The following is a 13,166-nucleotide window of genomic DNA, read 5'->3' as shown; positions in this document are numbered from 1 at the left end:
TCCTTCTGTCCCCTTTTTGTAAATACAGTATCTCAAGGATGCCTTAAGGTAATTTTTTCAAATTTGACATAAACATCCAGTTGGGCTTTAGAATGAACTAATAAGGAAGGTCAGTGTCTCTGTAACCTTGTCCGTCTCATTTTTGTGAACACGATATCCCAAGACTGCTTTTAGGTAATTTCTTCAAATTTGGCACAAATGTCCATTTGGATTTGATGATGAAGTGATTAGTTTTTTTAGTGGTCAAAGGTCAAGGTCACTGTAACCATGCATCTTTGTCATTCTCATGATTGCAATATCTCAAGAACACCCTGAGGCAATTTCTTCAAATTTGGCACAAACATCCATTTGAACTCAACAATGAACTGATTAGATTTTGGTGGTCAAAGGTCACTGTGGCCTTGGGGGGATGTTTTTTCGAATTTGGCATCTACATCTACTTTCAGTCAATGATAAGTTGATTAGAATTTGTTGTCCAGAGGTCAAGGTCGATGTGACTTTTTATCTGTTTCATTTCTTATTGAATTTCCTCAAATTTGGCACAAATGTCGTCTTGTACTCAAAAATTAACTGATCAGAATTTGGTGTTCGAAGATCATACTGACCTCACAGCACATGGATTTGGTCACAGCTCAAGAATTCATGCACATAATGACAAATTTCACATATTAATGACTAATAGGGTGTAATGATGAAGTGATGACATTTTAAATATTGTATGATATCGTAATGTTCTGCAAAAACACTTTTTTGCCCATTCTTCAACATCATAACTCAGGATTGTTATGTTCCATGTTATGATATTCACATCAAAGAAACAATACACACTTCTGAACATCGTTTCTTATCTTTAGTTAGTTATTTTATAACACGTCACCCTGAAGACACTCTGTGGTCACCTGTTTTCCAGGGGTCAGTGCTTTTTCACTGAAGACATCTTGCTGGATTAACACTTTTCTCTTTTTCTTTTCACTGCCATCGCTGTAGCAGTAAATCCAGCGGGAATTCCTCCTCCAGTCTGGGAGAAATGGTGTCAGGTACATTCAAGCCAAACCCAAACTCTGCAGGTTGGTCCCACAGATACGAGTCTCTGTTTGTTTTGGTGGCTGCTTTGAATTTGTCTCCATATAACAGTATTTTATTCTGTTCCTGTCATATTGTGATGTTTAATACTGTGTGATCAAAGTCCTCATGGGATCTTTCCTTTCTTTTTTCAGGAAAGCAGAAACAGAAAGTGGTGAGTGTGGCCAGTTATACCTTTATTTATTTGTTTGCTCATTCTATGCTGAAAAAATAAGTAAAAATAAGTAAAAGTAAGTATATGAAATAAGTATATAAAACACAGGTTAAAAAAGAGCTAAAAGATATATATATAAGTAAAGAGCTTTATTTCTTGAGATAATTATTTACCTTACTAATGTTAAACATTTACTTTTTTAAGAGGTCTATTAGGTCCATTACATTAACAGTGATAAGAGTGTTTTAAGTTAGAGGGGCTACACCTTTTTAATATTTACACCACAGATTGTGCCTTTAATAAACATGTTTTATTGTTTGTTTGTCTTGTGGCCGTTAAATATTACCAAAATTAAATTCTCAACAAACTAAAATGGACTGCTTATCGCGACTATTTCTGTGAGAATAAATCTTAATATTGTTTGAAAACCACCTGTTTTCAAACAATTAATAAACTTTAAATGAAAAAAAAGTTTTCTTAAATGTATCAGACTATCTTCATGTGAGTCCTCTGTAGACATAGATGCAGTGTGTTATATCATTTAGAGCTATTTGTTTTTGTCCAGCCAAAGTCAGCAGGTTACATCAGATTAACTGGTTGCTGTATTTGAGTCATGATTCTTTTGTTGTTGCAAAAATAGATAATTCTCTTGCACCTGAGCATCATGTTCCCTAATTACTTTTGTATAGTTTAAATCATCCCTGTTTTACATTAATTGCGAATAATGAACATATTTATATATTCAAAAATGGAACATTATTTTAACGCATCACTCCATTTGGTCCATGCTTTCTTTAGAGAGACGCTTGCCAATGTTAAATCTTGACTGTGTGTGTGTGTGTGCACCCCTCCAGGCTGAGCATATCCCTCCCTATGACGTGGTTCCCTCCATGAGGCCGGTTGTCCTGGTGGGACCGTCCCTGAAAGGTTACGAGGTAGGACGCGCTGCTGCTCCTCGAGCCGTCTGACTCAGCCTGTTTCTCACAGCCAAGACTGAAATGTCTTCATCCTTACATGACTTAAGACACACTGCAAGACTTTGAAAAGACTAAAGTCTGACACCCTCTCACATCTAAAGACTATGTGAGCTTTTAGTCACACACTTCAAGATTTTGCAAAGACTGGGGATCTTGCAGCATCACCGTTTTCAAGGCTACAACTAAATGAGATTATTTCCCATCCTGCTCCTGGTGGAAAATATTACGCCAAACTTCCTTTAAGAAATATGACATATTAACAATTCCTTAAATGTCTGCAAAAACACAAGATAAAAGGCACCATATATTGAAAGTATTTTTGTCAATTCAGCATCAAAATGATCCATAAATATAAACTGTATTCGCGCACAAGTTTTACATTTCAGCCTCTGTTAGCTGCTGCACTATTTTAGTGAGGGGACACTGTGGGGTTGACAGGTGAACGGTTTCAAAACTCAGGATTTCCCTCTGAAATTCATGATGGTTGGTGGATTAGATACACTCTGAAGAAAACCCAGACTCTTGTGCGGCCGACACTGTCGGCAGATATCATTTAAAGCGATCTGCTCTTAAATATGCCTAACTTTGAGTCTCAATAATATGACTGAGGTTTAGGGCCATGTTAAAGAAAAAAAAAGTTATATTACGAGAATAAAGAAATAATATTACTAGATTAAACTCATAAATTTACTAGAAAAAAATAAAGTATTAATATATTAAAATTGTGCATTTATTAGAAAAAAAATGTAACATTATGAGATTAAACTCGTAATTTTAAAAGAAATAGTGTCACAGATTAAGACCTGAGAGTTGTGTAACATGGTAAAATCTCTTGTCCACAATTTTCACTTTTCACCAAATATTTTCAACAGTTTTTCATATAATTTTGACCATTCATCCATCACTTTTGAACATTTATTAATACTTTTTTATAGTCAACTCTATGGGAGTTGACTTGCTCTTGGGGTCCAGTCTGAAGTGGCAATTCGATGAACTGCAGTTTTTGGCTCTTGGCTTCATTTTTTAGCCTTGGAGGTTGCCACAATGCCTATTATTCTAGGCACTTATATAATTCATAAAAGCAGTTTCTTCATTGCTCTGTGAGGCCAAGAATTACACTTTTACTGTTAAATCTAAAAACAAAGATTGTTGCAGCACTGATTTAGGTTAAAAAAACAACCATGTTCCTTCTTTGACATCATGTTTTCGGCGTGACTATGTATCTTATGCGGGCCAAGCTGACTAATGTTGCATCATGCGGCAGGGTCTTTGATTTCCACCAAGGTTACTTCCTTCTAAAGTTCCCAGAGATGTATCATGAAAACGGAAACTGCTCATTGATTATCAGTTACCACTGGAACCTCAGGGCAAACAATAAAGGATGTGGTGGGAGGCGGGAGTCAGTTGTCATGGAACCACAGTCTTCGCCTCCCATTCTGGTGTTGCCGTGGTAACAACCTTCTGGGTAAACTGCATCAGTCTGAAAAAGTGGAGCATGGTTTGAAATTAGAAACAGAGAATAATGTGCACTGACTGCAGGTTTTGGAAGGAGACGAGGGACTGAACGGCGTTTAATGTTTCTGTAAGAAACAGAGATATTGATCGTATCAGACACCTTTACTGTTTATTGTTGCTGTCTGATGAATCAATATCAGACACGAATCAATTTTTACAAAGAATGAAGCTCATGACGTACAAGATTATGTGTCAGCAGTGCCGTTCTTTCTGCCGATGGCACAGAAGGAGGACTTTTATTCATTACTGTGCGCTTAATAAGAGAGTGCATTGTGTCAGGGTTGTGTGGAGGTACGGTTACGGCGGCGGAAGACGTTTTCTGATCCTTTGTTAAAGCAGAAGGCGCAATACCACAAATGCTCAAATACAAGTCAAGCTGTGAATTCAAAATGTCACCTAAGTAAAACTACAGATGTATTATCAGCAAAGTGTACACGTAATTTAGTTTAAAATCACTGTCTGTTCAGGAAAAAATGATTGAGCATTAAGCTCTTTTACAGCAATGCCCTGGATTCAGTGGGCTAAAAGGATGTATAACATATGATAGCAATAGATTTAATAAAAACAAATATATAAGTAGAAGTATACAATCAGATATAAAAGAAACATAACATACCTCTTTTGAATTTAGAAACATTACTTAAGTAAATATACTCTGCAACTTTTTTTACCACTGTACAGTTGGAAATGAGTCACATGTTATTAGTGCTAATTTCCATCTGACGACTGCTCTGTGTTTTAGCTCGGAGGACATGCCGCCCCTGTCAGCCCCTCCGTCAGTGTCAAACTCATTTGAACAAATCAGAGTGACAGCTGGCACAGCCTGATTATATTCATGTATCCATTCATGTATTCACTGCCTCAGACCAACAGGAAGACTGACTGCCTTTAACTTTCTAAAAAGAGGCTGCTACTTCATCTTGAATTTCTGTTTCTATTCGAGGCCTCGGACTGGCATTCAAAGGATAAGTTATATTGGAGACTGCACTTTGTGATTGCCCCAATTCATCACCTGTGCATTGGTCTTTGCGACACTTCTCATTGTAGCTCTTAATCACTTTATTTAATGTGGCCAATATTCGTTCTGCAGAGAGCCAGGAAAAAAAGAAACTGTGCACGCTATAAACGAATCGCTCGGTCAAGTGTGTAATTCACAGACCTCAGCTCAGCAGCAGTCCGTATGGACGGCATCAGAATGAAGAATAAGAGTCCAGTCTGTGCTGCTTTACACATAGATCTGCAGGGATGTCCTCTTTTTTTTTTTTTTTATTGTAACATGCCTGACGCTATGCTCTGGACCTTTTCAATTTACAGCCTGCGGGCCAAATCTGGCCACCGGCAGGATGCTCTGACATCCTAAAATCCTAGAAATGTTCTAAAATCCTAGAAATGTCTGTAAATCCTTCAAATGTCATAAAGTCTTCAACATGTCCTAAAATGCTAGATATGTTCTTAAATCCGGGATATGTCCTAAAATCTTAGAAATGTACTAGAATCCTAGAAACATCATAAAGTCCTAGATATGTCCTAAAATCCTAGAAATGTCCTAAAATCCAAGAAATGTCCTAAAATTATAGAAACCTTCTGAAATCCTGGAAATGTCCTCAAGTCCTCAAAACGTTCTAAAATACAGGAAATGTCCGGAAATTCTAGACATGTCCTAAAACTCTAGAAATGGCCTAAAATCCTGGAGAGGTCATAAAATTCAAGAAATGCATTAAACTCAGAGAAAATTACCTAAAATTCCAGAAACATCCTAAAATCCTAGAAATTAACTAAAATCCCATAAATGTCCAAAAATCTAGGAAAAGTCCTAGAAATCCTAGAAATGTTCTGAAGTCCCAAAATGTCCTAATATCCTAGAAATGCCCTATAATGCTAGAAATGTGCTGAAGTCCTTGAAACACAAACCCTAGAAACATACATGGGACTGCTGTGATTGGCCTCTGGCCTCCTGTCATTTTTCAGAAGTGTCCCCCAAGAAAAGCAAGTTGAGTTTCCCTGAATTACCTGATATTCTTCTTCTCTCTCTCCCCTTTCCCCTGATGTCCTCCGGCTGCTCGCTGACTCGTCGTTGCAGGTGACAGATATGATGCAGAAGGCGCTCTTTGACTTCCTGAAGCACAGGTTTGACGGGAGGTGAGCAGTCACAGCGATCACACAGCGCATCGTTCTCCCGCCGATTTGCTCTGTGTGACGTGTGTTTCGTGTTGTTTCAGGATATCCATCACACGGGTAACAGCTGACATATCGTTGGCCAAGAGGTCAGTACTAAACAACCCCAGTAAGAGGGCCATCATTGAGAGATCCAACACCCGCTCCAGCCTGGGTAAAGCTACAGGAACTGTTCCACTCAATGATGTGCATGTCTTGTAGGTGTTGATGCTGCCGATGTTCTGTAATTACCTTCGTGTTTCACCTTGTTTATGGTTGTTCTGCTGTCTGTTCTTGTAGCGGAGGTCCAGAGTGAAATAGAAAGGATCTTTGAGCTGGCCAGGTCTCTGCAGCTGGTCGTGTTGGACGCAGACACCATTAACCACCCAGCACAGCTCATCAAGACCTCATTAGCACCCATTATCGTCCACGTGAAAGTGTCTTCACCCAAGGTAAGATCAAAGGCTCGAGAGCCGTCCAATAAATCTGTGGTGGCTTCCACATTTGCTGCCCTCTCCCAGCAGGATACTGTATATGCTCTCTGAGAAATTATGGAGATAACTAGAACCATACAGGGTTCCTCTGCTTGTCCTTATCGGAGAACCCTTTTTTGGTTGCTGGTAGAAACCTTTATAAAGGTTGCATCTAGAGGCCTTTCAGAGGTTTCAACCTAGAACCCAACATGAAGGGTTATACCTAGAATCATGTGTTAATGGAACCTCGTTTGAGAGGTTATACCAGGATCCCTTTCATATTCAAAGGGTTTTATCGAGATCTCACCCAGGAGGTTCTACAGAGCACAGGTTTATATTTAATCAAGGACTCATTCAGGGAGTTCTACCAAGAATCCATTTTTATTGTAAGGGTTCCACGAAGAATCATTTTATATTCCAAGAGTTTTATTTATAATCCACCCAGGGGGTTCTATTGAGAAACCATTTATTTTCCAGGAGTTCTGAGAACCTTTTTGTATTTCAAGGGTTTCAGCTATAACCAATCCAGGGGATTCTATTGAGAACCCTTTTATTCGCCAAGGTTTTCATCTGTAACCAACCCAGGAGGTTCTATTAAAAACCCTTTCATATTCCAAGGGTTTCATCTATAACTAACCCAGGAGAACCTAGGAGAGCACAACATAAAAGGTTAATATATAGAACAATCTGTGAAAACGTCCGTTCAGAACCCCTTACAAAAAGATTCCACAGAAAACACTTCTATGGTGTAACAGTTCCACGCAGAACCTTCTCTGGGTGCTCTATCCAGAACTTTTCCACCATCTAAGGGTGCAAACAAAAACCCGCCCAGTGGGCTCTACAGAAAACACTTTAATATTTCAAGAGTTTAATCTAGAACCCACCCAGAGGGCTTTAAAAATAGTAACTGATTACATTACCTGTAGATCTCTCTCCCACTACTCATGATTTTAGTCCTTAATGGAACCATTTGTCCTGCAAAGAACCCCTGAAAAAAAGTTCTTCAGCAAACAGTTCAAGATAGAGCATCACCCCTTCAGGGTGAATTATTTTGGAGCCTTCATTTCTGATGTATGTTTAGCACTGCAGCAGGCGGTGAGGAGAGGTCTGAAGCACAAGGCATGACTGCTGCACTTATTAACCTTCTGTATTTGGTGTTTATTCCACTATTGGATCTATTTCCTCTTGTTTTTCTGCTGTGTGCGTGTTTCCGACAGGTCCTGCAGCGGCTGATCAAATCCAGAGGGAAATCTCAAAGCAAACACTTGAATGTGCAGCTTGTCGCAGCAGAGAAACTAGCACAGTGTCCTTCTGTAAGTAAACTTCAAACACACTTTTAAACCTGAAACAAAGCAGAACGTATTCATCGGTGGTGAAGCAACTCTTTTCCTCTCTTCCTCTCCCACCTCAGGAGATGTTTGATATTATTCTGGATGAGAACCAGCTGGAAGACGCCTGTGAACACCTGGCAGAGTACCTGGAGGCATACTGGCGTGCTACTCACACTTCACTTAGCACGCCACTCAACCCCCTGCTGGGGCGCAATCTGGGCTCCACTGCGCTCTCCCCGTACCCTGCTGCAATTCAGGTGAACTTGTCAAATAGAAAAGAAAAAACTGTCTTGTAATCTCTCCCTGTAGATAATAATTTAAAGTTTTAACTCCCTGATTATTTACCAGTGTGTTTGTATGTTACTTTATGTGTAAAATTCAATCATGCTAAAGTGCAACTTTAGGTAAAGTTTCAAACCAATTTTAAAATCATGGGAAGAAGGCAATGAGCAACTTGGCCCAAAAAATAGCAATCAATTTGTAAAAGGTAAATGGAAAAATAGGCAAAAAAAAAAGTAAAAAACAAAAAAATAGATCAGAAAAATCATCAAAAAAGTGCAGAAATTAAAAAAAAATATATATATGTATATTTTTTCTGTAACATAATTTTGAAATATTATAATAATAATTATGATTATAGTTTGTTGTGTGTTTTTTTTTTTTTTTTAAGATAAACCTTGATGGCTTCGTGAGTTGTATTTTGTTTCTATCCACTTTGGATGAAGTGTGTTTTAGGATGATAAAATTGCTACTTATTTGAATGGAGTCTGGTTGTGTGGTGATGGTGATTTCAGGGCTGTTTTTGGTTAAACAAAAAGGATCTTAATCTTTAAAAAAAAGTTGTATCTCTGTAGTGATGTTGTCAGACACTTAAAATAACACTCTCACCAAGTCTGTGGCGAAAAAGCAAACACTTTCAGTGGGCGTAAATTGAAGGTGCACAATTGCCCCAAGTATTTACACTGCAGCCTGTTTTGCAGCTGCACCACTCTCGTTCAACACAGGACCACTTTGAAAAGCTGCTGTTTCCATTAGTCACTTAGAAACAAAAACATGAAAAAATAGGATCCAGTTTGAAAAATATGGAAGTTACTCTTTCCGTTTCATCACAATGTGGTGCAATAACACAAAAGACGTTTGTTCATGCTCTAATCAAGACTCAACAGCTCCACCTGAATTAGCGTAATTAATTAGCCGAATTAGCCGAACTATAAGAGTTTGATACGTACTCAGAATATGGTTTTGCAGTGAACAGGTGGATAAAAACAAATGTCTTTGTGTCTGACTGAGTTCAGCCTGATAGAAACTGATGATTCATTGCATGACTTGTTTCCCTATTGACAGCAATGAGGAAGCTACAAGCATTTTAAAACGCCCAACAACACCCACTGTTGAAGCATGTTTGGATCATTTTTGGCAAAGTTGTGTCATTAAATACGATGATTTCATCAGCACGTGTTTACATTAGATAACACACATTATATATAACTTTTCAACATTTGCAAAACTACAATAAATAGTATTGCCAAATTTATATCATGTCGAACTTTGTGGATCATCAGTGACTCTCAACTTGCTTTGACTTGGGGTCACAAAATGACAGACAAAACAATTACATGTTTTTTTGGTTTTAGGACATTTCTAGGATTTTTGGATATTTCTAGGTTTTTCGAACAGTTCTAGGATTTTTAGGGTGTTTCTTGGATTTTAGGAAATTTCTTGAATTTAAGGAGGCTTCCAGGATTTCTAGACATCTCTAGGATTTAAGCACATTTCTCGGAGTTTAGGATGTTTCTAGAATGTTAGGATATTTCTCAGATTTCAAAAGATTTAGGACATTTCTACAGCTTTAGGACATTTCTAAGAATTTGGGACATTTCTCGGATTTTAAGACATTGCAAGGATCTTAAGACGTTCCAGGATTTAAGAGCATTTCTAGGATTGTAGCATAGTTCTAGGATTTTAGGACATTAGGGGCTTAGCTAGGATCTGTGTAGGGGGCCACTTTTTTGATAAACAAGCTCTATTTTGATGCTGTTTTATGCACTTTAGCACCTATATATATATATATATATATATACTAAAAGTACATAACTGTTTCCAGTGTGAATCACTTTATTTTTCTTGAGAATCAGAAAAATGGTTATAAGCCACCCTGAATCGGTAGCCAGATTTGGCCCACGGGCCGTAAGTTGAGTATCACTGCTGTATATGTTGCTAAGTCAATATTTTCTCTCTCTAACAGGCCCAAAGAAACCGCAACAGCAACCACACAACAACAGACCTTTCGCCTGTTGAACGTCGCAGCCTGATGCCCGCCGATGAGAACTACCACAATGAGCGGGCGCGGAAAAATCGCAACCGTCTGTCCTCGGGCTCACAGCACAGCCGGGACCACTCGCCTCTGGTGGAGGAGGACTACCAGGACCCCTACCAGGATTCTTACAAGCCTCATCGTAATAGAGGATCCCCAGGAGGCTACAGCCAGGACCCCAGGCACCGGCACTGAGCCGAGGCCTGCTGGAAACAAAGTGTAGGCTCGTCTTTCTCTCAACAACCACCGCGGACATAAGAGTTGAAACTACTACACTCATTTGGACTGTAACAACCTTGTGTCGATGTGTAGTACCTCATTTTCCCTTTGGCCTTGGCTCTTGCCAAATGAGCATTTGAACCTAAAATATTAAGAATCCTGCTCTTGCTTTGCTGTGAACAAGAGATATGAAAGTAGCACAAGAGCAGAAAAGTGACCGCTGGACCTGATCTGAAAATGCCCCAGATGTGGCTTGTGAGTGAAGTACACTAGCAGGTGATAGTGTGTGACGTAGGCTCCTCTGGACCCTCCCCGCCATCTCAGCTGTTACTGTAGCATGCAGGCGGGACTGTAATCACTACTGTACCTGCCTCAAGCCAGTGCCACACAGCACCAGCGGTGATGATGAGCACAGAACCTGTTTGCACGCGTCCAGGAGCCAGTAAAAGAAGAGTATAATGCATCTTTAACGCTCCTCAATTTTGTTTGCCACTGTCCGCGATGTGAGTGTAATAAATCCTGTGGAAGCCTGTTCCCAAAATCCAGAGTTTTACACATTTGTTTTTGAAGTGACATGGATGGTGTTGTGGTGTTCGTTCAGGGTTCATACAGTAGCTCCCTGTGCCCTCTCTTTGTTATCGCTCAATGCCATTTTTGTCACCAACCATATCCACCATAGACTGTGTATAAAGGTGGACAACGTGACAGTTTCCCCAAAGTGAAGCTTTTAACTTTTGATCGCCCCCTGGTGTCTGACTGCAGTATAGACCATAATGCTCGCTCCTTTATGTTAGCTAATGGGCCAAATTAAAAACTACACACTAAATGAATTTTTCCCAAAGATGGTTTCTGTCACTTAAGGTAGTTCTTATCAGCCTGATGTTTGTTCAGGTGATCGTTTTTATGATAAGTTCGGTTTTAATGATTTATTCAGTTATACAAAAAGGGGATTTCCGCCATGATTGACAGCTGTGATAGCCAATCCGTGCGCTCGCATTCAATGGTGCTGCTCGTGATTGGTCGGATGGGGGTTTTTTGCAGAAACTCCCACACAGCAGATATCGCTACTGAGCAGTGTTGCCAGATGTACAATAATTAACATATTTGTATGATTAATTTGCCCTCTGTACGCTGTATGATCAATAATTCCAAAATTGCCGTAATGTACGATAATTTGACCATTGTCAAAAAGTTATTTAAATACTTGTTTACTAAGGTTATAAATTTATCCAATTTGTTTTCATGATTGTGACTGGTATAAGATCATTTTTCTCAGTGTGTCTGGTGGCTCAGTGGATAGAGCGGCACCCCATATACAGAGGTTGTATCCTCATTGCAGCGGCCAAGGGTTCGATTCTGGCCTTGACCCTTTGCTGTATGTCGCCCCCTCTCTCTCTCTCTCCCCCTTTCATGCTTAACCTGTCCTGTCCATTAAAGGCAATAAAAGCCCCCCCCCCCAAAAAAAATCTTTAAAAAAAAGATAATTTTTTCTCAAAATCTGATAATTTTGAGCCTCTGGCATGATAGTTTAACGTTTCCAATCTGGCAACAGTACGACTTTACAGACTCTGGCTCCGAATTACATCACCATCGCAAGATGGCAACGGCCGTATCCGGGATATTTTAGCTTCACTTAAGCATAGTGGGGGTAAGTGGGGGCGCGTCGTCCATCTCTGTATACAGTCTATGATATCAGCTCAGAAATATAAAAATCAGGCAGAAACATTTCAAAGCTCCGAACCTCAGGAATGAGAGGTCGTTTAGACCTAGAAGTGCACTGACAGATGTAGCGTTTATTACCCATCTGATGGGGATATGATTCTGAGCGTTATTTAGGATTGTTGAGTGATTTTATGATGTAGTTGTTACAAAACCGCTATATAATGTAAGGAAGGAACACTTCCAGGACTAGGAGTCACTAGAGTGATCATGCCAGCATGTTTCCTCATACGCCATGCATTTATCAGCTGCTGCTGTCCGTCATGTGTTTGGCAGGACATCATTTGGAAAAGGCAGAATTAGAGTTGAGTGACTTATATTGAGGGCTTCCATGTGTAAATACAGACAAAATAATCAAAGGACAGAAACCTAAAATTATTTAAAGTTTCAGTACATTAATTTCTTCATTCAAAGCCTTGCGTACACCTTTGAACTTCTCAGAAAAAAAGACTATCTTACTTTGTTATTAAAGGTTTTATGAAGTAAAGTAACATTGAAACATTTTATCAAGTAGCAATTTAACAGCCCCCCTTTTTTCCCCAATATTTTCAGCTATTCAGTTTGAGCCTTGAAACTATCTGAAAGCACTTGGGCACGACAGCGCTGCATTTCTCAAAATGACTTTTAAATGCTACTTTAATGGAAATGTACAACTAAATTTTTTTAATCAGATTAAATCACATGGTTGCTGCCAGCTAACATAGGATGCATATATTGTTACGTTTTAAAGACATACCCTTGTATCTTGTAATTTAATATTTGCTAAAAATCTCAAATTCAGTATTTTCTTTCAAATGGAAGATGGACAAGGAGACTTCTGTTCTTATCTGCCATATACAGTAGCTTTTATTGTTGTTGTTTCAAAACTTTTGAAGCGACGATTTAAAAGATTTGAATACTGCCTGTGAGAGAATGATGCATTGATTAGAAATTTGTGTGCACTGTCATTTTACAATTGTAATGAAATAAACTGCCCTTATGCTGTTGTATGGATAGCACTGTTTTTTCTCTCAGAGATACCAGTTGTTTGTCTTTCTGTCTTTGTCTAGATATTAAAAAAAGCAATCACTAAAAAAACCTTAATATGATATAATATAATATTATATTATATAATATAACATAACATAATATCATACAATATTTTCCACAAATCTATCAATTATTTGGTTTATAAAATGAAAAAACAAACCCTAACTCTAAGGGGATGTCTAAATTCCTTATTATTTT

At 38.7% G+C, this 13,166-nt stretch overlaps 1 protein-coding gene across 5 annotated transcripts in view; it reads left to right on the top strand.

The window, feature by feature from the left end:
• cacnb4a (calcium voltage-gated channel auxiliary subunit beta 4a) overlaps window positions 1-12,925 on the top strand; it is a 48,201-nt gene extending 35,276 nt beyond the window's left edge. For 2 of the 5 annotated variants that reach the window (XM_042494874.2, XM_088083648.1), the window contains 9 exons: window positions 988-1,067; window positions 1,218-1,237; window positions 2,092-2,172; window positions 5,810-5,868; window positions 5,949-6,058; window positions 6,184-6,335; window positions 7,574-7,669; window positions 7,768-7,944; window positions 9,933-12,925. In XM_042494874.2, coding sequence (XP_042350808.2) covers window positions 988-1,067; window positions 1,218-1,237; window positions 2,092-2,172; window positions 5,810-5,868; window positions 5,949-6,058; window positions 6,184-6,335; window positions 7,574-7,669; window positions 7,768-7,944; window positions 9,933-10,196 — 1,039 coding nt within the window. In that variant the 3' untranslated portion in view covers window positions 10,197-12,925. The remainder of the gene's footprint in view (window positions 1-987; window positions 1,068-1,217; window positions 1,238-2,091; window positions 2,173-5,809; window positions 5,869-5,948; window positions 6,059-6,183; window positions 6,336-7,573; window positions 7,670-7,767; window positions 7,945-9,932) is intronic. The other 3 variants (XM_088083647.1, XM_088083646.1, XM_088083645.1) reach the window with 3 other exon arrangements.
• Window positions 12,926-13,166: the final 241 nt, after the last annotated feature.

Source organism: Plectropomus leopardus, chromosome 10, assembly GCF_026936395.1.
Source record: "Plectropomus leopardus strain MGB_pleo_1.0 chromosome 10, ASM2693639v1, whole genome shotgun sequence".
Taxonomy (NCBI): domain Eukaryota; kingdom Metazoa; phylum Chordata; class Actinopteri; order Perciformes; family Serranidae; genus Plectropomus; species Plectropomus leopardus.
Note: the sequence above shows the minus strand (reverse complement) of the source record. Positions and strands in the feature narration are given on the sequence as shown.